This window comes from Canis aureus, chromosome 4 (assembly GCF_053574225.1).
Source record: "Canis aureus isolate CA01 chromosome 4, VMU_Caureus_v.1.0, whole genome shotgun sequence".
NCBI lineage: Eukaryota > Metazoa > Chordata > Mammalia > Carnivora > Canidae > Canis > Canis aureus.
Window position 1 is genome coordinate 23,049,807 of NC_135614.1, and position 23,794 is coordinate 23,073,600.

The 23,794-nt window shown below is 51.5% G+C and overlaps 1 protein-coding gene across 2 annotated transcripts in view; it reads right to left on the minus strand.

The window, feature by feature from the left end:
- The window catches only part of LRRC20 (leucine rich repeat containing 20), a 91,694-nt gene that overhangs the window by 26,814 nt on the left and 41,086 nt on the right, over positions 1–23,794 (minus strand). For both annotated transcript variants that reach the window (XM_077894841.1, XM_077894842.1), the window contains 2 exons: positions 21,343–21,492; positions 1,565–1,732 (listed from right to left, as the gene is read on the minus strand). In XM_077894841.1, coding sequence (XP_077750967.1) covers positions 1,565–1,732; positions 21,343–21,492 — 318 coding nt within the window. The remainder of the gene's footprint in view (positions 1–1,564; positions 1,733–21,342; positions 21,493–23,794) is intronic.

Here is a 23,794-nt window from a genome sequence, read left to right on the forward strand (position 1 = left end):
GAGAACTCCTGTTTAAAAGCTGAGAAGGAGCTGGGGCTCAGACAGGTGACGTGAGTCTACTGAGGCTGCAGTGGGGAGGTGGGGAAGCCAATGGCCGACACTCCTCCTGACCTGCCTGCCCGCAGTTACATGCCCAGCTCTGGTCTTGGTGTCAGCACGTAGTAGCCCCTGCTTGGGAACCGCCCCGTTTGGATAGGCGGCAGGAGGAACTGGCTGCATCAGTAATGGTCTCAAGAATAAGAGGCAGGGGAGGGAAGGCGCAGCAAGGAGGGCCTGGCCGAGAATGAAGGGCTCAGGGCAAGACCCCAGATAGTGAGGGCAGCACGGGAGGGAGAGCCTCGGGGTGAAAAGGCACTTCTGGGCGTGCCTCTTCCAGCTGAAGACAGCACGAGGGCTCAAGTGACAGAGGGGCCAACCCAGGGGCGAGGCACACAGTGATCCTGGGTCAGACAAGAAACCTCATCCAAGGCACCGGCCCGAGTTTGAGAGTCCTGGACGCTTCTATCATCTCCCTGTGCAACCTGATGCATTCTCCTGACCTCTCTGAGCCTTAGTTTACTCATCTGTAAAAAAGTGGATCTCAAGCCTCAGGGGTAAACTGATCCCACGCCCCCTCAGCCAGGGCCAGAGTCCTGCTGGCAGCACTGCTGACAGAAGGGATACTCAGCACCCCATGCAGAAGGCAGGCTACTCTCCATCTAGCTCCAAACCACTGGAGAGCCATTGCTTTTAGTCAAATGGCATAATGGCTGTGAAAGCAATTACAAAAATAAAAGCGGCACTGAAGGGGGTTATTATTGGCACTGCCAACATCAGAGGCAACATGAGGGGGCACCAAACAGGGCTGAAGATGCACTTCTGAGGGAGCCAAGGCAGCCGGAGGAGGGGGCCGAGGAGGAGGGGCACAGAGGGGCCCTGCTGAGAGCTGGTTCTCTCTGGGGAGATCCCTGGGCAGCTGGAGAGGATGCTCATGTGGAACTGCCTCAGGAGGAGGAGAGGACCACTCCCTGGGCCTGCCCTTTGCAGAAGGCACTCTGAGCCTGTGGTGGGAGACCCCCAGGTTCCCTGGGGGGAGCGTATCTGTGCACTGCGAAGCATGGAGAGGCTGCTCTGGACACGTCTGCCTAGCGGTGCCTAAGTACTAATGGTGAAGGGCTCACGATGAAGGCCAGGGAGGGAGATGGGGTTTGCGGGGGGACTTAGGTGGAAGCAGACATATACTGGGTCCAAACTGGAGAGTCTGGGAGGCAGCCCAGACCGGCAAACAGAGATGCAAGACAGAGCTTGTAAGCCACGGTGGTCTGCTGGCTCAGGGCAGGTGGTGAGGACACTGGGGCCTCCTACCTGCCAGGTGAAGGCAGCTGTCCAGCCCAACCTGCAGCAGGTGGCAGGGCCTCATAATGGCTCCCCTTCCAGGCCCAGTGGCCTGAGCTCCAGGGTCTCCGGCCTTGCCAGCATGTCTGTGAAAGTCTGACTGCAGAGCCCCACGTGGGGCCCCGGGAGACCAGAGGGAGGAATGGCAGATGGCAGGAGGCACGGGGGCCAGAGGGCTGGGGCCACTCACCCACGATGTTGTTCTCTTCCAGGTTGATGGTCTCCAGTGCTGGCAGGGTGGTGAGCTGCTCAGGGAAGTCACGGAACTGGTTCCGGGAGAGGTCGATGGCCTGGAGGTGCCGCAGGGTGCTGACCTCGTTGGGGAGGCGGTGCAGGAAGTTCCCTTCCAGGTGGAGCTCTGCCATATGGGGGGGAAGAGAAAAAGGGCTGAGAGGAGGCAACCGACAGATCACAGGGACAGTAGCGCCTGGGCCAGGAAGGCAGCAAGGTCACCCCAGTCATAGGCAGTTCCCCACCTAGGGACACGTTCCATGTATATGCAGGAGGGGGTCCTGCCCCACTATGTCAGCAGGGCTCCCTGCTTTGGGCTCTCCTGCAGAAGCGTGGCCTAGACAAAGGGTCGGAGAGCCTGGCTCCTCCCTCAGACAGGGCATTGACTCTGGGCCTCAATAGGACAGGTCAGGGCGGGCAGTCCCTGCTGCTCAGCTGAGGGTCCTGCTTTCTAGCACTCTCCCTGCTCCTTCTGGGTCACATGTCCCCGCTCCCCTGCTGAACCCCAGCTGGCTGGATGAGCGTGGGGTTGCGCCCTATGGCAGGTGGCTGCTCTGAAAGCCGACTAGACCAGCGACAGAGCTCAGGGGAGAAGGTGAGCTGGGCCCAGTAGTCCCTCTGCTGGGCATGGTGGAAGCTAAGCTGAAATGCTGTGTTTTGCAAAGAGAAGCCAGGGAGCTCTGGGGGGCAGGCAGGAGGGTGGGGTAGGAGCCCTGGGCAGGGAGAGGAATGGCGGGCAGAAACCAAGAGTCAAGGGGGAGGTAGCGTAAAGCAGGGTTGAATAGTGGGGGATCTGGGGCTCCCACTGCCTGCTTCAAACCCCAGCTGTGCTGCCTCAAAGCTGTTCCCTCAGTTATTTAACTGTGTTCATCTCAATTTCCCCATCTGCAAACAGAGACTAATAATACTACTACCTGCCTCGTAGTGCTGGTGGCTGGAGCGGTCACTGTGTCGGCGAGGGTAAAGCACGTGGCGCGGTGCCCCGGCACACAGTAAGCATTCATGCACGCTGCTGTTACCACCACAGCACGGGGTTGTGAACATCAGGGTTATGCAATGTGCTTATTAGCCCATGTCTTGCACACAGTCGGTGCTCAAAAACACTGGGGAAGAACGTAAGGCAGCAGAGGAAACCAGCTGGCAGCAGCAGAACGGGAAAGCCTGAGATAAAGAGGCTGGGCCAGCAGAGGCCTTGATTCCTGCTGCTTTCCTGGCCCCCATCCACATGCGACCTTGCAGACGTCCTTCACTACATGACGCAGGGGCACCCGGTCACCCTGTCTGACCTGAAGGAAACTGAGGCCCAGAAGTGCCAAGGGACTTGAACGATGACCAGGGCCTGCTTCATGGGCCTGCAACCGGTGCAGTCACATGGGGTCCAAGGCTCAGAGGGGTCCCACACTGGAGACTGAATGTTCTATGCTCCCATTTTAAAAGTCTTAATTCTATCCCAGAATCTGTGTTTTATAAATAGAGCTGGAGTCATGGAGTGTCAGGTCCCGCCTGGTCCTGCCTCCCACTGCCTCCCCAGGACACATTCTCAAGCAGCCTGCTCTCCTGCCCCTGACACTCCAGGACAGGCTGGCCTCCTTCTCTGGAGCTGTGGCAGCTCTCCATCCCCAGCAGGGGCCCAGGCATGAGCATCAGTTGGCCACACATACCCATGGCATCTCAGGTGGAGCATGGTGCCAGCAGTCCCCCCGCACTCCCTGCCCTTGGGCTGGCATCACCAAAGTCTGTCTAGTGGGTGGTGCCTGGAGGCTGAATCTAGGCAATCTCATCCACTCCGACCCAGGTTAGGGCATGTTCTGAGATAGAGGCTTAAAGATCCTTGAGGGATGCCTGGGTGGTTCAGTCAGTTAAGCATCCAACTTTTTTTTTTTTTTTTAATATTTTATTTATTTATTCATGAGAGACAGAGACACAGGCAGGAGGAGAAGCAGGCTCCATGCAGAGAGCCCGACGTGGGACTCAATCCCGGGTCTCCAGGATCAGGCCCCGGGCTGAAGGCGGCGCTAAACCGCTGAGCCACCCGGGCTGCCCAGCGTCCAACTTTTGATTTCAGCTCAGGTTGTGATCTTGGAGTTATGGGATCAAGCCCTGCTGTGTCTGGCTCTGTGCTCAGCAGGGAGTCTGCTTGAGGTTCTCTCCTTCTTTCTCTCTCTCTCTCTCTCTCTCTGCTTCCACCCCTGCTCACACATACTCTCTCTAAAATAAACAAATCTTAAAAAAAAAAAAAAAAATCCTTGAGCTGCCTGCTGCACCTCCCCAGATCCTATCCCTCCCTGGCCAGAGCAGAGTACAGAGCTGTCAGGCCTGAAGGTTCATGCGTGTGTGTCCTGCATCATGGGGACAGAGAAACCCTAGGACTTCTGAGAAGCTGCACTTCCTTCCTTCCCTCTGTCCAACCTTCACGAGCCTGGCTTGAATTTGTCCCGGCCCACTCAAGGCACCCTCGAGAAGCAGGCCGCAAAACACGAATTGTGTGATTTCTTAATACAAATGAGTTAAATGCTCTGATACTTGCATCTCAAGCTGGCCTGGTATGGTATAAAGATGAAAGGTAAAATTCACACTAATAATTTTTTAACACTAATAACTTAAAATAAAGTGTTAATTTCTCCTTACTCAGAAAGACCTTAAACAGCAAATGTAAAGTACCATGACACCCTGAGAGCGACCTCGAGGGAAAAAGGGAAACACTTATGTCCCTTTAATGGCACTGTTCTCCTGTTTTTTTAAAGATTTTATTTATTTATTCATGAGAGACAGAGGCAGAGGGAGAAGCAGGCTCTGTGCAGGGAGCCCGATGTGGGACTCGATCCTGGGACCCCAGGATCACATCCTGGGCCGAAGGCAGGCACTAAACCGCTGAGCCACCAAGGGATCCCCTGTTCTCCTGGTTTTTGAATGAAGATCCTGCATTTTCATTCTGCGCTGGCTGGCCCTGCTCCTCCCTTGGGCCCTCCAGGATGCAGCCCTGAGCTGCGGGAGGTGAGCTGCTCTCAGGTGAGACAGGGTTCAGCAGGGAAGGTAGACCTGTCCCTATGTACTCTCTCTACCCACATGCCTGGGTGCCAACCACACCTGGGCCCCTGTTCCACCATGCCGGGGCTCTGGTGGGACAGGAACTGCATCTGACTGACTTGTTCCCAACAGCCACCCCTCCAGCAAACACTGGATGAATAGTGACTCTTCCCACCCCCCCACCCAGGAGGCAAACAGATAATGTGTGTGTGCGGGGGCTGGCTTGTCTGCCTCTCATTCTCCCACCTTCAGGGACATCCTGAACCCAAAGCTCCATCAGCAGAACCACCGCTTGTTCCCCCGCCAAACCCAGTCCCCCCATCCCCCCAGCAGCCAGGTTCTTAGACAGCCATGTCTTAAACCAGGAACTGTCCCCATCCAGATCACACTTACAAGGCCACCATATTGGAAGGGATGCTGGCCAGCGTTCAGTCCGGTGCTTCCCAGGTATGCCTTTGCCAGACACTCTGAGCGTGCTGCTGCCTCAGAGTCTTTGCATTTGGAGTTCTCTCTTTCTAGCATGCTCTTGACCAGTATATTTCCAGTGAGTGTCCTTGCTCAAATGTCACCCTGTCTAACCTAACACGCAGGCCTGTTTGGAAACCAGCTGTCTCCCCCATGACAGTGGGGGCTTTGCTCTGCCGTGGAAAGGTGCCCACAGCACAGTACACGCAGAGGATTGATTCAGTATTGGATGAGACTGTGAATAAATAAACAAATGAATCTGAGTATCACCCTCACAGTTTTGCCAAACTTCTGTTCCACATATACACTGTTTTTCCTTAAATTAGGTTGTTCTTTTTTATTACATAAAAATGGAAAAAGTTATTACTTTCCATAAGAATAATATTCAATTTTCACTGGACGCTGTTGCCAGATGAGGAATCTGGGCCCCAGGTGCATTTACACAGCGGATGGGGGTGTAGAGGGCACATTCCAGGCAGAAGGTTCCTCCTGGAGGCTCTCAGAAGCCACTTGCCTAGAATGGACATTTGTTCTCAGATGAAAATTGGCCCAATTTTCCTGGCTGTTCGGTTCCTATTTGGTACATTTCCCTGAGCCCTTGTTTTCTTTCTTTCCTTTTTATTTATTTATTTATTTATTTTTTATTTATTTATTTATTTATTTATTTATTTATTTATTTATTTGAGGGAGAGAAAGAGAAATTGAGATGGAGTGTACAAGTAGGAGAGGGAAAAGCAGACTCCTTGCTGAGCAGGGAGCCTGACATGGGGCTCAATCACAGGACCCCAAGATCATGACCTGAGCTGAAGGCAGACGCTTAACTGACTAAGCCATTCAGGTGCCTCCTCTCATTTTCTAACAATGTGCCTGCTGTGTTCTGTGTGGTCTGGCTGCTGCCACGCCCCCAAATCCCCAGTTCACAGGCCATCTGCCAGTGGGGCTTGCAATGGGCCACTTAGGGAGCCAGTCTGGCCTCCACGGGGCAGCTGCTGGTGATTAACAGGGCAGTTCTGAGGGTATAACTCCATCTGCTGAGCTTTGTGGCAGGTGCCAGATGGTGTTATAGACAGGGAGGTAGCCAACATCCTCAACTGTCCTCAGGTTTGTTTTCATTCCCAAAGTCAAGAATGTCAACTCTGGGAAGGCTTCCTCACACTTGGGTGCTGGATCCTCCCCTCCTGAGACCTGCCACATTCCCCCCAGCAGATCTCGCCTGCTGGGTTACACAGATGAGATTGGGGTAACGCCCCGCATAGACGGGGAGGCCCTTCAGCAACCCCCACCCCCCGCCATGGCTTGGGGTGAGAGACCATTTGGTACGGGTGTGACAAAGCCAGGTTCTGGGGCCTGGTATCTGCAGATTCAGAGTCAGACCTGCCACTTCCTGACTATGTGACTTTGGGCAAATTGTTCATCTTTGCCTCAGTTTCTTCATCTGTTAAGATGAAGACAGTACTAGACTCTTCTATAGGATGGCTGTGGATTTCAGTGCATTAATACACGAAAAAGGCTTTGAACAGCACTAGCCACACAGTAAGTACTGTGTAAGTACGTGAGGTAGACAGAAGAACAGGAAGACAGATACAGCAAACCAGGTCAGGCACCCGGTAAATGGAGGAATCCAGATAGGAAGGAATTAGCTGCTAGGTTTGTATTTTTAACCACTTTAACTTGGGCTTAGAAGAAAATGTTCTTTGCCTGAAGCTACAGTGAACACAAGACCGTCCTCTACTGCTTTGGATAGCCTCGCGGAATCCTGAGGCTTTTGGGGAGCAGGTGTCTGCAGCAACGAGCAGTGGAGAGCCAAGAAGCAAGGCCCCAGCATCACAGCGGCATAGCATGTGAGCTTGCTGACCTTGCTGCCACCTGCTGACCCTATCCCCTGACACCCCAGGGCCAGAACCCACAGTGGGGGGTGGTGGCGACTGGGGTAACTGGTGCAGGGTGTGGGGAAGAGAATCTCCCCTTCTTGGTTTTGTTATCCTCAATTTTTGACATGTTTTAAATCACTATATATACAAAATTTTTTTTAAAGAACCTTTTATGAAACCATTTTAGGCCTGAGTCTAATGACAGTCCCAAAGTGGCTCAGAAATGCAAAAGCATCCAGTGCGACAGACAACTTCTGAGAGCCTCTGAGGAGCTTGCCTCTATGTGCAGCCTGAATAGTCAGGGCCAATGGGATCACGAAAGCTGACAGGAGGGTGCTCCCTGGGAGGGGGGTGTCTCAGAGGCCTGCTCCGAGCATAGGGGGCTCTGAGGGAGCATCCCTGACTAGCAGGAGCCTCACCTGCCTGCCGTTCTGCTGCTCAGGGCAGGAACAACCTGCCATCAGTCAGCTCAGGGATGGTGGAGTCAGGCCATCTAGTCTGGGAAAGTGAGCTGCAAGAAGGCTCTGCCCAGTGCCCTGAACACAAAACCCGAGGGTCATGGCCAGTCTGGGAAGCCCTCAACATCATTCCCCCTGCTCAGGGTAGCAGATTAGATGTCATTCCTGAGGCTGGTGTAGGGGCCATGACATCCTTGAACAGAGATACCCAGAATGACCAGAGGGGCCTTCTTTCCTGTACCTCAAATAGGCTTGCCTTGTAGGCTGTTGGCACCTGCTGCTTACATCCAGGGTGGGGGTGATCATACTGAGGATGGGGAGTGGGTGCATGTGTGGCCTGGCTCCAAAGTCTCACAGACACAGTCCAGACCAACGGGGCACTGCTTTTATACTGTGGGTAACAGGTACCACTGGGTCAGAAAGAGAGGGCAGGGGCCAAGGAACAGCAAATGGGGAACCAGGTAGAGCTGGCCATGGAGGCATGAGAACCCCAGGCAGCAGGTGGGCAGCGTTCGCAAGACCCAGTGACCCAGTGACAAGGACAGTGATGCTCTGGGGAAGGTCCATGAAACGTGTTAGAACAGGTCCCAGCTGAGCTCCAAGGAAAAAGACTGAAGCCAAGTTACCAAACTAGGACAAGGCCAGACCAGAACCCTTAAGGGTTTGGATCAGTGAGGTTCATCCTTGTATCCCACCCAGGTGCCCAGCACAAGGCCTGACACAGAGAGGGCGCTGGGGAAAGCCTTGACAAATAAGGAACCAGTGGATTGCCATAGGCTAATGTGACCACAAATGCCACAAATTCTTCCCGCTGCTCCCAGCCTGGCACGGGCTGACCCTGCATTATGCATGGGGTGCATGAATGTGAGCAATTAGTCTCTGATTTGATAGAAATGAGTGTTGCCCTTTCCCAGAATGGGGTCCAACCAAATGGAGTCAAAATGGAAAGTCATGAGGGTTAAAAGAGCTTAGGAAGAAGAGCCTGCTGTTGAGTGGTTCTTGAGCAAACCTTTCTGGAGGCAGGAATGCCCTGCTGGACTTTTACTTTTTAATTAACTATGCTGGGTGACAGAGCAGTCTTGGCCTTCTGATACCTGGGGCCTCGACATGTAGGGACTTGGCATTTTGTAAATCTTGTAAGAGTAAGCTTTTCCCGGGTCTGTCAGGCTTTGAGACTCTCCAATCTCAGAGCAACCACCCTCTGCAATAGATTCTACTTATGAATCCTTCGCCCACCCTTTTGGAGACAGCCCATGGTGTTTTGGAGCTAGACAGATCCAGTGTCAGATTTTAGCTGCCCCACTTTGCTAGCTGTGTTTCGTTGGGCAAATACTGAACCTGAGTCCTTTCTTTCATCTCTTGAGAGAGAGAGAGAGAGAGAGAGAGAGAGAGATGAGGGGCACCTGGGTGGCTCAGTTAAGTGACTGCTTTTGGCTAAGGTCATGATCCCCAGGTCCCGGGATAGACCCCCACATCGGGCTCCCTGCTCAGTGGGGAGTCTGCTTTGGCATCTCCCTCTATCTCTCCCCTCTGCTCATGTGCTTGCTCTCTTACTCTCTCTCAAATAAATAAATAAATAAATAAATATCTTTTTAAAAATAATGAATTAAAAAAGAGCTGATAAAACTCACCTCTGATGTGCTAGGAAAATTGAAGGAGATGGTATGTCTACTGTGCCTGGCATATAGTAGGTGCTCAAATATTTAACTCTGTCCTTTCCTAAGGTATAGGAAAGAAAAATGACATAAATCATTTCACAGTCAAGTAAACCTACATCGTAGAAGCGTGGTAGCCTGTTGCCCTGGGTGACCAGGAACTGGAGAAAGCAGGGGTTGGATTAGGGGCAGGTCTTAGCATTCACTGAGCCATAAGCACTGTTGGGTAGTTCCAGGCTCGGCTCAAGGAATGTGTATTGAGCATTACGAGAAGAGGGGGGCTCCTGTCCTCCTGTTCCTCCCCCAGCCCGAAGAGGAGGGGCTGTGATCCTGCAAAAGCCTCTGGATGTGTTCATTCTAAGAGCATGTGAGGGAAGGAGATATGCAGAGCCCTTGAGTCATAGCTGGAGAAAGACAGAGATATAGAGAAAAGCTAAACAGCAGGAAAGGGACCTGGCAGGACACACTGAGCATATATTAAAACAACATCAATCAGATGAAAAGCTTTCCAGCTCCCCAGCTCTGGAGCAGCCCCTGGTTGATCCTGACACGGCTCCCCAGCAGAGTGGCTCACGCTGCTCTTCTGTCCTGAGGATGTGCCAACTGAGCTTCCCACAGAAGTGTCTTCAGCCTTCCTCGGACTCTGCTCCCCCAGTCCTGGTCCTATCTTGGTATCTGGATGTGTCCCCACCCCACCCACCTTCCCTGAGGAAAGGAAAGGTCCCCCTTCCCTTATCTGTAAATCGGAAGGAACGCAGGGAACATCTGTACATAGACACTGTCTGTGCTACTGTGGAAGCTATATGCTCAAGACAAGTCATGGTCCAGTCCTTGATCGTTCCTGAAGGTGGCAGGTAGCCTAGCATTGGGCAGTGCTGATAACTATCACAAAAACCAAATGTGATCCCACTGGCTATCCTGACTGATATGGTTTAACCCCAAATGCATTTTCTGCTTATGAAAGCAGTGCATGCTCATTGTAAAAATATAGACATCCCAAAAATGTGGAACAGAGAAAAATGAAAATCTCATGTACTTCTACCCCTAGACAGCACCAGAGTTGTTTGCTATTCTTCTTCGGTATTTCTCCATGTACATACTCACAGATGGATGGATAGATGGGCAGACAGATGGATAGACAGGTATTGTTCTATTTTTTAAAAAGATTTCATTTATTTATTTGAGAGAGAGAGAGAGAGAGAGAGAGCGAGCATGCACAAGCAGAGGGGGAGCAGCAGAGGGAGAGGGAGAAGCAGGCTCTCTGCTGAGCAGGAAGCCTGATGCAAGGCTCGATTCCAGGACCCCGGGATCATGATCTAAGTAGATGGCAGACGCTTAACCAACTGAGCCAGCCAGGTGCCCCACAGGTATTGTTTTAAAAAAACAAAAATGCAGGGGTACTGGGACTCTTGGTTTTGACTCCGGTCATGATCTCCCAGGAGATGGAGCCCCATGAGAGCAGGGAGTCTGCATCCCATCTCCCTCTGCCCTCCCCGGTCCCACCTCTGCCTCTGAAATCAATCAATCTTAAAAAAAAAACAAATGCAACTACAGACTATAGACTCTTTTGAGACCTGCCTTTTTCACTCCACAGGGCTGAGGCAGTTTTCAAGTTATTGCTTGGTTCCTCCTCTGGAGATCACTGCTCTAAAGATTAAGAAACTTGTAAATACGAAATCACCCCTGGCCCCAGCTTCCTGTGCCCCGGGGAAGGCTGCTCTCTGAAGTCTGGCCTTCTTTTAGCGAGGCAGGCTCTGAGGGAAGGCTCAGCTACTAGGAGGAGGGGATGGATCTGCCTGGAAAGTGGCCTCTCCCACAGCTCAGAAGCTTTTCTGAAAAGCAAAAGGTGCTGAGGGAGTAGTGGCTGGGCTGGCTGGGCTTGCTGGGCTTGCTCCCTCAGCGGTCCAGTCCTTCACTGCATTAGGGTCATCACAGGGGCTACATGGAGGCTGGATAGAAGGGGAGGCTTTCCACCACTGAGCTTCAACGGGGGTGCACTGGCGAGGCAGTGTCCGCCCACTCGGGTGACTCAGGCTCCACTATGTCGGCTAAGTGTGGAGGTGCTAGACTTGAGTTGGGGAGGATTCCAGGAAAGGGCTCTTCTGCTGGACACAGGGTCTGGGGCTGGTTAACAAAAAATCAGTAAGGCCAGCCAGCAGTTCTTGGGGATTGCTAGGCTCCAGGTGCTTGTTCTTGGGGTGCGCCTGCAGTTAGCATTTTAATTTTCTCCTAACCCATTAGCCCCAGTTTGCAGAAACATAAAGTAACTCATCCCAGGTCACATTTCAACCTCTCCTCCAGATATTTGACTTTCCTCCCCCAACTCCCAAACCTGGGTTTGAACCCCAGCCAGATTCCCCGAGAGAAGTGGGCCACTCGGGGTACCCAGCTTTTTCCAGTGTGGCTTCCCTAACCCTGAAGTACCTGTTCTCAGAGCAGATACTCAGCAAATCCCTGCTTCTGACCTGCTTCTGGTCCATCTCCTCTTGTGTCGTGGGCCCCCCACCCTGTGATCGGCCCCCTGAGGAGGTCTTCCCTGCCCAAGTACAGCAGGGCTATGAGGATGCCCTGACAGAGTGCTGTGATTGGCAGACGTGCCGCATGATGAAGATCATTTCTCAAGCACCCCCTGGATGCTCAGCCCTCCACTTGGACATGAAAAGGATACTCTTTGAAAAGTAAAAGCACTCAATCGATGGAATTCTTTCTGTTAGGGAGGTACAAGAGCCATGAGACTTAATTCTTGGATTCTGGAGGCTTTTCTGGAAACAAAACCGAAAGCTAACATTACAGCAGGAATTGAAAGGGAAAATAAGAGAAGGTGAATGTAGCCTGGACACATGACTTACAGCAAAATCACTGAGACACAATGACACGAGAACAGCTTGCAGTCCCTTGCTCAACCCACGCTCACTGGGCGCTTGCCATGGGGCAACTGCTGTGTGACTTCGGGGAATACTAGTGCCTCCCCCTAACAAGCTTACACATGAGAGCAGGGGTGGAGGGAGAGAGACAAATAAATAAGTGAGATTATTTCAGATTGCTAGGAAGGCACTTAAGATCAGAGCGAAGGATGAGAAGGGAAGAGCCCGGGGGGAAGCTATCAGGAAATCATGAGTACAAGGCCCAGAAGTAGGAAAGATGTAACACATCCAAGGAACACGGAAGGGTCAATGTGCCAGGACAGGGGAGTGAAAGAAGAACATAGTAGAGGTGAGGCCGGAACCAGGTTAGGCAGGGCCTCAGAGACCTCTGGAAGAGAGTGGATTTACTCTACTTGAAAGAGGAAGCCAGGGGAAGCATTTCGAGAATGAGTGTGCATGTTTTGTTGATTTTGTATCCCTGGGAACTTGCTGAACTCGTTGATGGGTTCTAGGAGGGTTTGCTTTTTGTTTTTTTTATAGATTCCTTGGAGTCTTCTATGCAGACAATCATTTTGTGTGCAAGTAGGGGCAGTTAAAAAAAAGATTTTATTTATTTATTTGAGAGAGAGAGAGAGAAAGAGAGTGCGAGCAGGGGAAGGGGCAGAGGAAGAGGGAGAAGCAGACTCCCCGCTGAGTAGGGAGCCTCACCTGGGACTCGATTCTAGGACCCTGAGACCATGACCCGAGCTGAAGGCAGACGCTTAACCGACTAAGCCACCCAGATGCCCCAAATAGGGGCAGTTTTATTTTTCTTCATTTCCAATCTATATGCCTTCCTTTCTTTTCTTGTCCTGCTGCAATAGTTAAAACTTTCCGGATGAGGGCAGATATCATGACCTTGTTCTCAAATTTACAGGGAAAAGATTTCATCATTAAGTCTGATGTTAGCTATAGGAATTTTTTTTAAGATTTTTAATTTATTTATTCATGAGAGAGAGAGAGAGAGAGAGAGGCAGAGACAGGCAGAGGGAGAAGCAGGCTCCATGCAGGAAGCCCGATGTCAGACTTGATCCCAGGATTCCAGGATCACACTGGGCTGAAGGTGGCGCTAAACCGCTGAGCCACCAGGGCTGCCCAGCTATACGATTTTTATAGATATTCTTTACCAATTTACAGCACTTCTCTTGTATTCCTAGTCAACAGATAGGATCGTATGATTCTTCTTCTTTAACCTTTAATATGATAGAAAACATCGATTTTTCAAGCGCTTTGCAAATGTTGAGCCAAACTTGCACATCTGGAAAAATTAGCAAATCCCACTTGGTCATGGCGTAGAATTCTTTTTATCCTTTGCTGTATTTGATCACTGACAATTTTTGTCTTACTTAGTTTATGAGAGACATTGGCCTATAGTTTTCTTCTCGTATCATCTTTATCTAAATTTGAAATCAAAGCACTACTGGCTGTATATCACAGGTTGGAAAGCAAGCTCTTCTCTTCACTTTTTGGGAAAAATCTATATAAAATAGATGTTAATTTTTGTTTAAATGTTTGATAGAATTCTCCAGTGAAATCATCTGGGCCTAGAGAATTTATGTGAAGTTAACGAGTGCAACTTGTTTACAATAGACTTGGTAAGTTTTGAGTGGGAACCAAACCACGGAACAGCAGCCTTCAGGCCCCCCTCATGAGGGGAGGGCAAAGAGCACAGGTTTCTTGGGATCAAATCCACCATACCTGTCCAAGTCCTAGTCCCGTCTAGCTCCAACACTTTCTGTGACCCCACCCTGGGTGCCTGAGCTTATCTCTGTTGTCTCTACTTCAGAGGAAGAACAGAAGTATGGCAAGAGCCAAGCCACCTGATGGGCTGGTGTGCTAAGCTTCCAACAACCCACAGCAGCAGCCACGGCTAGCCCTACTTCTCACCCCTGGGGCCATGGCACACTCTTATACGTGTGGTGTCACAACAATGCCCAGGCCTCCCCAGCCTCTCTCTTGAGACACAGAGGGCTGTGGTCTTCTGGTGCCAGGGGGCTGCATCAGTGGGGGCTGGCCCCATGTGTTTCTTTCTGCTCTCTTATGCCACAGTTCAGTCGAACAACCTAGGCTCCCAGGATGGACAGGGGCTCTGGGAGGAGACCTTGTTCCATCCGGCTCCCACGGCTGTCCACAGCCTGAGAACAGCCCATCATGACATTCCCTTATTTATTAACCCTACTGAAGTGTGGTTTCCGGTGTCTGTTTAATGGACCTCTCCTTCCCCAAGTTCTTCTTATTATTTCCGCATCATCCTCATCTTGGGCAACTGCCAGGTCTGACTCAGAGGCCTTGGCTTGACCTCAGCGGACAGAGGAAGCCTGCTGATTCCATGAAAGCACAGATGAGGCCGGTCTGCAGTAATTATGTAGCCAGGCAGCGAGGGAATGTGCCAGCTCCAAAAATACCTGCCCGCTGAGGATCCACCAGCATCTCGGCCGTGACCCTGCATCAATGAGCAATCATGTTGCTGCCTGCAAGGGGCCCCCCACAGGGCAGCCAGTCATTGGGGTGAGGCAAATAGGTGTCCTTCCCTTGGCCCATGCTGAGCACAAAGACGGCTGCCGTCCACAGCAGACAGAGGGCCGAAGAGACAAAAGTGAAGTTTCCAAAAGCCACATCTACATGGACACAGGAAAGGTCGAGAAAACTCTAACTGGGTCTAGTCTAGAAGTAATTAAAGCAAAGTGCTAACCGTCTGCCTCATGAAAAGAACAGGGTGACTCTCATTGTATGCCACTTGCTAAAATATATTGCTCAGTGGGAGAGACAAGTTACAGAGCAGGGCACACACTCTACAAAGGGGCCTGGCTGTGGACCTGCTGTCCTGACCCCTTCTTTCTCGCTCTGGGGCCCTGGGAAAGTTCCAGATCCCCGTTCTGCCTCAGGTTCCTCATCTGAAACGTGACGAGAACACTACTGACCTCGCAGGGTTGCACAGATTTAAATGATTTTATACTGGCAAAGTGCTCTATCAGCGCTGGCCCATTGTGATATAGGGCCTATAGGTACATTTAGGTTCACGTTGGCACAGATTACCTCTAGGACTGGGAAGTAGCTGCCTCTGGGTGGAAGAAATGGCTATCTGGGGACAGGGATCAGAGGGAGACTTATTTTTCCCTATGTCCCTCTCTGACCCTTGGAATATTGTACTGTGTGTATCCATTGCCCACTCAAAACATATAACAGGAACCTCGAATGAAGCCTTAGAGTCTTGTAACGACTAGAGGAATGTATGGGAAGAGGGTAAGAAGGGCAGAGTGGGGACGGACACTTCTAAATCTCAGAGCCAGGTTGTACAGGGATGAACTCAGTCAATCTTCCAAGGAGCTCTAGGAGGTAGAGCCTTCACCTTTATTATCCCACAACACCAAGGGGGAAACTGAGGCACGGAGCAGCTCAACAACCTGCCCATTCTTACAGAGCTAACAAGTGGCAAAGAGCGGTCAGGGTGCCAACCAGAAACAGATGGCACACTCAAATTAGGATAACCATGGAGGATTTATTTGCAATGAGCTGTTTACAAAGGTATAGGGAGCTGTGGGGGTACCTCAAGAGATCGTGTAGGAGCCCTAGGTTCAGAGCAGGGAGCTGTCACCACCCACAGGAACCCTGGGATGAGAGAGTCGTGTGGAGGCTGCCTAGAGGGAGGTGACCTCGGGACGAGGGGCACAGCCCTCGAGGTGGACCTCATGGGGAGGTGGCCAAGGGGGTATATGCACTGTGTCTCTTCTCTCTCTTCTCTAATCCCTATTGGCCGCATCCAGCCACAGCCAGGGGGCTAGAGTAGGATCAAGGGAAACACAAGGCAGCCCGCCCCAGAACTGGTGTCTGTACCTTGCACAACAAACAGCCCAGCCTCCCATCTTGCAGGTCCTGGTACAGCCTGACCACAAGGCGGGCTGCTCCTCACCGAGCTGGGTCCCAGGCTCAGGGTAACATCAGGGCTTGACGACCTCCTAGGATAGACCAACAGCCTTAAAATGCTGGCCTTGGTGCTTCTACCTCTGCAATTCCATCCTACGGATGCTAAAACCCATAACACTTGGGATTCCTTTAATTCTCTGCTAGGGAGGGCTGACCTACTGCCCATAAGCGTGCACACAGAGGTCACTAAGAGCTTGGCATTTGGCCCACTGAGCTCGGCTCCCTAGAGGACAGGCATCCTTGAAGCCCAATGGCAAAAACTGATGCAAAAGGCCACAATCTGATCACTAACACGGTATCAGGTAGGAGCTCTTGATCGTCAGCAGCTGTGAATGACTCAGGAGAGACAGACCCTCCTGGCCCACACTGTTCCAGGGGTGGGCTGTGCAGAGGGAGCAGAGGATGTGCACCCAACAGAGTAGACATGCCTGATCCTAGACTAAAACCAAGACGCTAGCACGCAATTGACCACTGCAAGGCTTTAGTTCTGCCCTGCTTTCCCAGCACACCTCCAGATGCCCTCTTCTCTCTCTCTTCATCTATCAGCTAAAGTGCCATCAGCTAAAAAAAAAAAAAAAAAAAAAAAAAAAGGTAAGCCAGTGGGTCCGGGACAAAGCAGGAAGCAGAAGGAGACACACCCACCTCCGTCTTGTCTACCGCTGCTTTTGGGTCACTTGCCCGGGCTCCCTCCTGGCGGACTCTCTGAGGACCACTCATTCGCTCGGGCCAGTCGCTGACGTCACACCATATCCCCCTGCATTCTAACAGTCTTGTAATGTTTTTATTTTTGTCTATTTCCCAAGCACACCCCCATCTTCCTGAAAGATGCCATGGCAGTTCCCCCTTTCTGACCCTTCTAGGCCGTTCTCCCTGGAGGTTCCTGACTCCCCAGTATTTTGGGCTGCATGATGTCCAATGCCCCAATTTCCTATATTGAAGCCCTAGCCCCCAGAACCTCACAGGGGTGGCTGCGTTTGGAGGTGAGGTCTTTAAAGAGGTGCTCAAGTTCAAGTGAGGCTGTCAGGGTGGCCCTAATCCAATCTGACCAGGGTCCTCCCAAGAAGAGGAAGTGAAGACATACAGAGACTGTGGGAACACACGTGCACGGGATGGCCACTCGAGGACACTGCGAGAAAGTGGCCACCCCCAAGCTGGAGAGAGAGGCCTGAGGAGAAACCAAGCCTCCTTCCACCCTGATGTCTGACTCCCAGGCTCTGGGACTATGGCGACAAATGCCTGTTGTTGAGCTCCCTGGTACCCCTGGGTTGTGGTACTGTGTTTGGCAGCCCTAGCGAACTGGTACACGCACCCACCCAGGGCAGACTCGACTTCCACATGCCCACCAGACTTTGAGCGAACAACTGCTCAAACAACTTGCTCAACAGTTGCTCAACAACTGTGTCGCCCCTCCCGTGCGTTAAGGTGGGTGTCTGCTTGGACACCTGCCTCCCCTGAGAGACTGGAGACTCCTCAGAGACTGTGTCTAGGTCCTTGTTGTCCTACCTACCCTAAAGAGCCAGGACTAGGAGGGTTAATGGAGATGACACATGTCAGGCCCTCTGAGTGAAGCTTTGAGGGCTAAGTGCCCCACAAATTCGGACCCTCAGGTTATTACTCATCTGTCCGTGCCCACAGCAGGGCCACAACAGGTGCTCCTGCGGAGCTGCTGAATTGAGTTGAAAGGCAGGCTGTGAGTGACTGAATAGACATGCAGACAATGGCCAGGCCAAATATAAAAACAGAACTCTGGCTCACAACCTGCAGCACCTTGCCCGGGGAACCAACCCATCAGCGGTGGGGACCGGCCAGGAAGCCAATCTGCTCTAGGCCACGCTTGCAGGGACCAGCCATCTCCACTGACAGTCCAGGAAGCCAAATGATGCTCCCGTAACAATCAGCCCAGGTAGCCAGGCCTTGATTGTCAACTGACAGTTTCTCTAATTTTTCTTCCAACTTCCAACTGTGGGTCACCTGGAAAAAACCAAAATGCACCCTAACCAATCCCATAGGATACCTGCTGGGAGCTGGCCGGCATCAAGCTCCCCTTCCACCAAAGGCCTCCGATCTGGGGTACAGGCTTCCCTTTTATCCCCCACCTCTGCCTGCCTTCGAGTCTCTGCCAAATGCCTGTGACAGCTGCTGGATCCTCCGCTAGAGCCAGTTCTGAATAAACAGCCTCTGCTTCTCATCTGCATGGTCTTTGTTGACTTCCACAGGTGTGTCTCACACACCTGGGGCCTGGCAGGCCCAAGACACAATCAATAAAAAGGGTTCAATGACTGGTATGAGGAGGAAGTGTGGAGATAGGGACATAGGAGAACAGAGGACAGGAGAGCCAGAGTCAGACAATGAAATCCACACCACAGGACACACCTGCCCTATGGACAGATCCCATTTGTGCCACAGGCTTTCTCAGGTTTTGTTTTTTTGTCTATAAAATAGGTGAAGGGTATAAAGGGATGGAATAATTTAAAGATGACCCAACTCTGCGGGGGCCATAAGCCCAGTAGAAGATAGTCCCCAGGGCACCCCCAGGACACAATGAGGCAGGTGGGAAGTAGGCAGAGGGCTTTCTCCCCAGCATCAAGGCAGTCCACCTCCTCGGCAAGAAGCAAGAAGAGGAAGCTGGCAAGCCAGCAAAGCCTATTTAAGCTTCTCCTTCGCACATAAAAGGAGAGAGTTTTTCTATTTGAAAGAGAAACCATAAATAAAGGCTGGGGCCCAGAGCCATCTCTTTGGGAGCCAGGTGCAGCTCTCAGCACTGGCGCCTCCCCGCCCCTAGTCACCAGCTCTTGGATCTGCTGCCGCCATCACCACATCTGCAAAGTCTAATTACCACGCACAGCACAGCTTTCCTTTTGTAATCCAGGCCAGTGCGGGGGAGTCAGGAGATGCCAGCTGCACAGAGGGAGTTCAAACTGCATCCTTCAATGGACTTCTGACCGGAAGGGTATTATGATAAAGACGTTTCCATAGCTAAGGCACACATGCCTGGGGGCTCCGGGCACATTTCTCTGGCATGTGTCACTGTGTCCCCTGGAGAAGGCCTCTTTATTCATCCCCCAAGGCAATGCCAAATGTCAAGTCCTTTGAAAGTCTTTGCTTCTGTGCCCACCCGCTGCCCAGGCCACTCGCAGGGAGCATGAAGCTTTCTTCCCAGCGGTCTCAGCATGTTGTCTACACCGGCATCATGGGACTTGGGGTTATTAACAACTCTGTTCTGCAACCCTGGGCTCCTTTAGGGAGAGACCTGGTCTACTGGTCTCTGTTCCCCAGCCTCTAAACACGGGTCTGGATTACAGCAGGGGCTCAAGGGAAAGCTAAATGAAGGGAACACAAATGAACGCTCTGCTTACCCAAAGGCAGCTCATTACCTGACTGCCCTTCCTAGGGGTCTGAGCTAACCCCCCACCACTATCCATTTTCCATCTTTCTGCCCTCCTCTGGGAAGCAAATATTTCTAGAGGGCCCTTGAGCTGACGCGAGTGGCCTGGAAAGGCAGCTCTGGCCTGCACGGTGGACGATGTAGGCGTGCTGCTCTGAGATGCCTGACGAGCCTCCTCTCCCCAACATTCCTTGTCCATCCATGAAAGGACATGACAGAGACAGCTCTAATATATTATGGGAGATTGATGGCCCATGGGCTAAATCTACTGTGCAAGTGTGTTTTATTAGGTTCCATGTTATATAAAAATTGGTAAGATCCACATAACCCCCACCCCCCCTCTAGTTTCTATCGAATAAAGCAGAACACTCTCAGGGCTCCTCTGGCAGAAGCTGAGCATGGCACGTTCTAGTTTGCCACAGTCCCCACCACTCTCATGCCCAGACGCTCATCACTGACATGCTAATCTCTTAGGTATTTGCATGTATAACCCCTAGGCCATGGCCTCGACCTCGGCACTTCAGGATGAATAGAACAGGCTTTCCAAGACATGCGCAAGGCCCAGGCCCATACTTAGACTTTCTGACTCAACGGTCATGGGGTAGAGCCAAGGCAACTATGTTTGTAGAAAAGTTCCTCACATGATTCTAATTTCTGCCAGGGCTGAGAGCTGTGGTCCACAGGGCCTGCTGGCCATGAGGCCCCATCTCATCTGTGCAGAGCAGCAGCCACCAGAAAAGGAAGAATGGGTAAAGTTAACCTGGTCAAAAGTGTCCACGGGGCTTCCAGGAGCCAAGTGTTGCCCAGGATCCTCCACCTCCCAGAGGTTTAGGCACAGACGCAGTGAGTCCTGAGCGCATCTCAGAAACAACTACACAGATCAATCCATCCTCCTTGGCCCCTGTGCTTGCAGCTAGTCGGTGGCCTTTGCAGGCCCTGCCTGTAACTTGCACCTGAGCACTATACAAGCTGTTTCTTGTCCCTGGGCAGCTGCGTTTGTCAATTCATGCCTCCCTTGCCCCTCTGGGCTCTGCCTGAGGCCCTTGCCTCCTCTAGGAGGCCTCAGATCGGCTGGCCGAGTGAGGTCTGCTGGCTCATGTCTCTCCTGCTCCATCAGCATTTCATTTACTGGTTTCTCCAAGCAGGCCCTGAGACCCGTTCCATGCCTCTACCAAAGAGAATTCCAGAAGACAGGAATCACCTCCCCCATGCCCCCTGTGCCCTCCCCAATTCTCCTACCCTATGGCTCACTGAGCGGCAGTGGATTCTCGTGGAAGGATAGAGGGGCTGCTCTATGGAGCCGGGAGTGGGCACCGCAGCAGCCACCGCATCCTGCTTGCCCATCTGGAGGGGCTGTTTCAAGAGAATCCACAATGCCCACCTGCTGGCCTCCTGCCCATCTCCCTGCCAAGCACCCTTGTCCACTTGCTGTGTGTGTGCCCAGTATAGGATACACCAACATCCATCACTCCTGAACCAAGCCAGCAGCACAGGAAACCAGTGTTAGGGTGGCAGGGTAGGAAAGGGGCTTGCTCATGTCTACTGAGCAGTAACTATTTGGGATGCCTGGGTGGCTCAGCGGTTGAGCGTCTGCCTTCAGTTCAGGGCATGATCCCGGGGCCCTGGGATCCAGTTCCACATTGGGCTCCCTGCGGGGAGCCTGCTTCTCCCTCTGCCTGTGTCTCTGCCTGTCTCTCTCTCTGTCTGTCATGAACAAATAAATAAAATCTTTTTTTTAAAAAAGGTAACTACTTGTGGGGCTCAGGACCCCACACGATTTGCTGCTCTCTTCTAAACAAGACAATCACTCCTGGACCCACACCCTTGCCACGATGGATCTAATTCACAGCCAGCTAGAGGTAGGAGCATCACTTAGAGACTTCCCGGCTGTAGGGAGCACACAGGTCCAGCCGTGAAGTCTCCCTCAGGAATGATTTCCTGAGTGTCGCCAACCAGATGCTGGCCCCGGCGGACACTATGTAGACCGGGCTGGGGCCTGAAGGACCAGGACTGGCCATGCCCTCCCGGCCTGCGCTGGTCGGGGCCTACCTCGGAGCTGACAAAATGTGGTCATAAACTTGCTGGTGAGGGACTTGAGCTCGTTGTTGGCCAGCGTGATGAGGTGGATCTGGTCGGTGACGTTCCGCAAGACCTTGTAGATGCCAATGGGGAAGGAAACCAGCTTGCACTCGGCCAGGTCTGCAACCAAAGAACAGAGAGCAGAGTTAGCCACAGTCACTTAGGGACTTACCCCAAACCACACAGCCCCCAACCCGGCTCTCTTCTCCACCCCTTTCTCTCTCACCCGTCTCCCCTGTGCCAGGCTCGAAACCCTGCCCTCCCTCTCCTGAGAGCCGTCATCACCATGGGTCACACTTGCCCCTCTCTCGTGCCCTGAACCTTTGGGTTTAGTGCAGCACCTCACTAGTAGCACAGCCTGTGAGCTGACGTGCAGAGGGAGCTGCTCTGCAGGCACAGGACTGACCGGCACTCACGGCAGCGTCCTGGGGCTCCTGCAGTAATCGCCCTCTGCAACAGCCAAAGGCTCAACGGTGAAGCCGTCTTAACACTGCTTTTTAAAAATTATTTATTTATTTATTTATTTTTTTTAACGCTGCTTTTTAACAGTTGACTCTGAAAACAGGCGATTCACATAGACTTTGTGGTCTGACCTCCTTCCCAGCCCTGTCACTTAAAGGCAAGCCTGTGCAAGAGGCAGCCAGGAGGCCGCCGTGGAGCACAGTCTGGCAGTTTCCCAAATGGTTAAGCCTGTTGTTACCACATGACCCAGCAATTTCACCCCTAGGTATACACCAGAGAAAACTGTCAACACGTGTCCACGCAGAAACACATCACACAGGACAATAGCTCCAAAGTGCAAACGACCCAGATGTCTATCCACAGACTGAGTGGAGAAGCAAAATGTGGTATCATTCATAAAAAAGGATGTTATTTGGCCATAAAAAGAAGCTAAGTACCAATACATGCTACAATGTGGATAAACCTTGAAAACAAGATGCTCAGTGATGGAAGTGACCCACAAACAACCACATATTTTATGAGATCATTTATATGAAATGTCCAGGCAAATGTATAGACACAGAAAGTAGAGTAGTGGTTGCCTAGAGCCAGGGGGGCTGGGGGTTGGCAACTAACAGGTGAGGCTCTAAAACCTGATTGTGATGATAGCTGCACAACTCTGGGAATCTACAAAAACCACTGAATTGTACACTTCAAGTGAACTGTATGATATTTGAATTCTATTTCTTTTTTATTTTATTTATTTTTATTTTTTAAAGGTTTTATTTATTTATTCATGATAGAGAGAGAGACAGAGAGACAGAGACACAGGCAGTGGACAAAGCAGGCTCCCCATGGGGAGCTGATGTGGGACTTGGTCCCAGGACCCTGGGATCACGACCTGAGCCAAAGGCAAATGCTCAACCACTGAACCACCTGGGTACTTGTTAATTCTATTCCAATAAAGCAATTTTTTTTCTGTACATATGGTAGCAGGGAGGCACTGAAAGCCTGGAAGCTCAGAAATTAGGCTCTCCAGCTGCTCTAAGACATTTAAATTCGCTGAGCCTCAGTTTCCTTATCTGCAAAACAGGGGTATTATTATCTACCTGAGCAGAGCTGTCATGGAAATTAAATATGAAAAGTACTAAATGTGCTAACAAAGTATCTGGCAGGTGCACAGGGGGGATGTTGTTTCTCTCTGTCTACTCCACTTTACCCTTCCCTTCCCACTCTACCCAAATTCTCTCTATGCCTCAAAGCAGCTCCCATTCCACCTGGTTGAAAATCTGCCTGGATCATCCCCGTTATTGGTGGTCACCCTCCAATCCCTGAACCCCAGGAGCACTAACCAATCAAACAACACTATCCCATCTCTCTACAAACTTTTCTTTTCCCCAAAGAGGTCGGACTCCCCTAAGTCCCTAAGCCTTTAAAGATTGCTCCAAAATAAATATGCAAAATTCAATTAATGTTCCTACATGCCAGTAATAATACATCATTTTTAAAGATCCAATTCTGAAAAGCAACAATAATGCAAAGTCCATCAAAATAATCATAATTGAAGCCCTTCTTTATCTGCCTCATAGAATTCCTACTCTTGCTCTAAGACCAGCTCAAATGTCACCTCCTCTAAAAGCGTCCTCTGACTGCTCTAAGTAGTTAGGTGCTCTGATTTCTGAGTCTCATACAGTACGAATGAGACTTCATCCAGCACTGTATTAACCTCTTTTTGTGTCTGGTTTCCCACTGGACTGGGAACACCTCCAGAGCACAGGGTCAGCAGAGCTCCAGCAGGCTCAGAGGGCAAGGCAGGGGTATGGAACCTCACAGAGCAGGTCTGAAAAAAGAAAGGGGACAGGTGGGGCTAGTACAGATGACTGAGGATCCACAGGTCTTGTGCAGGGCAACTTGTTAAGAAGTGTCTTTGGGTGCCTGGGTGGCTCTGTCCATTAAGCATCTGGCTCTTGATTTCAGCTTG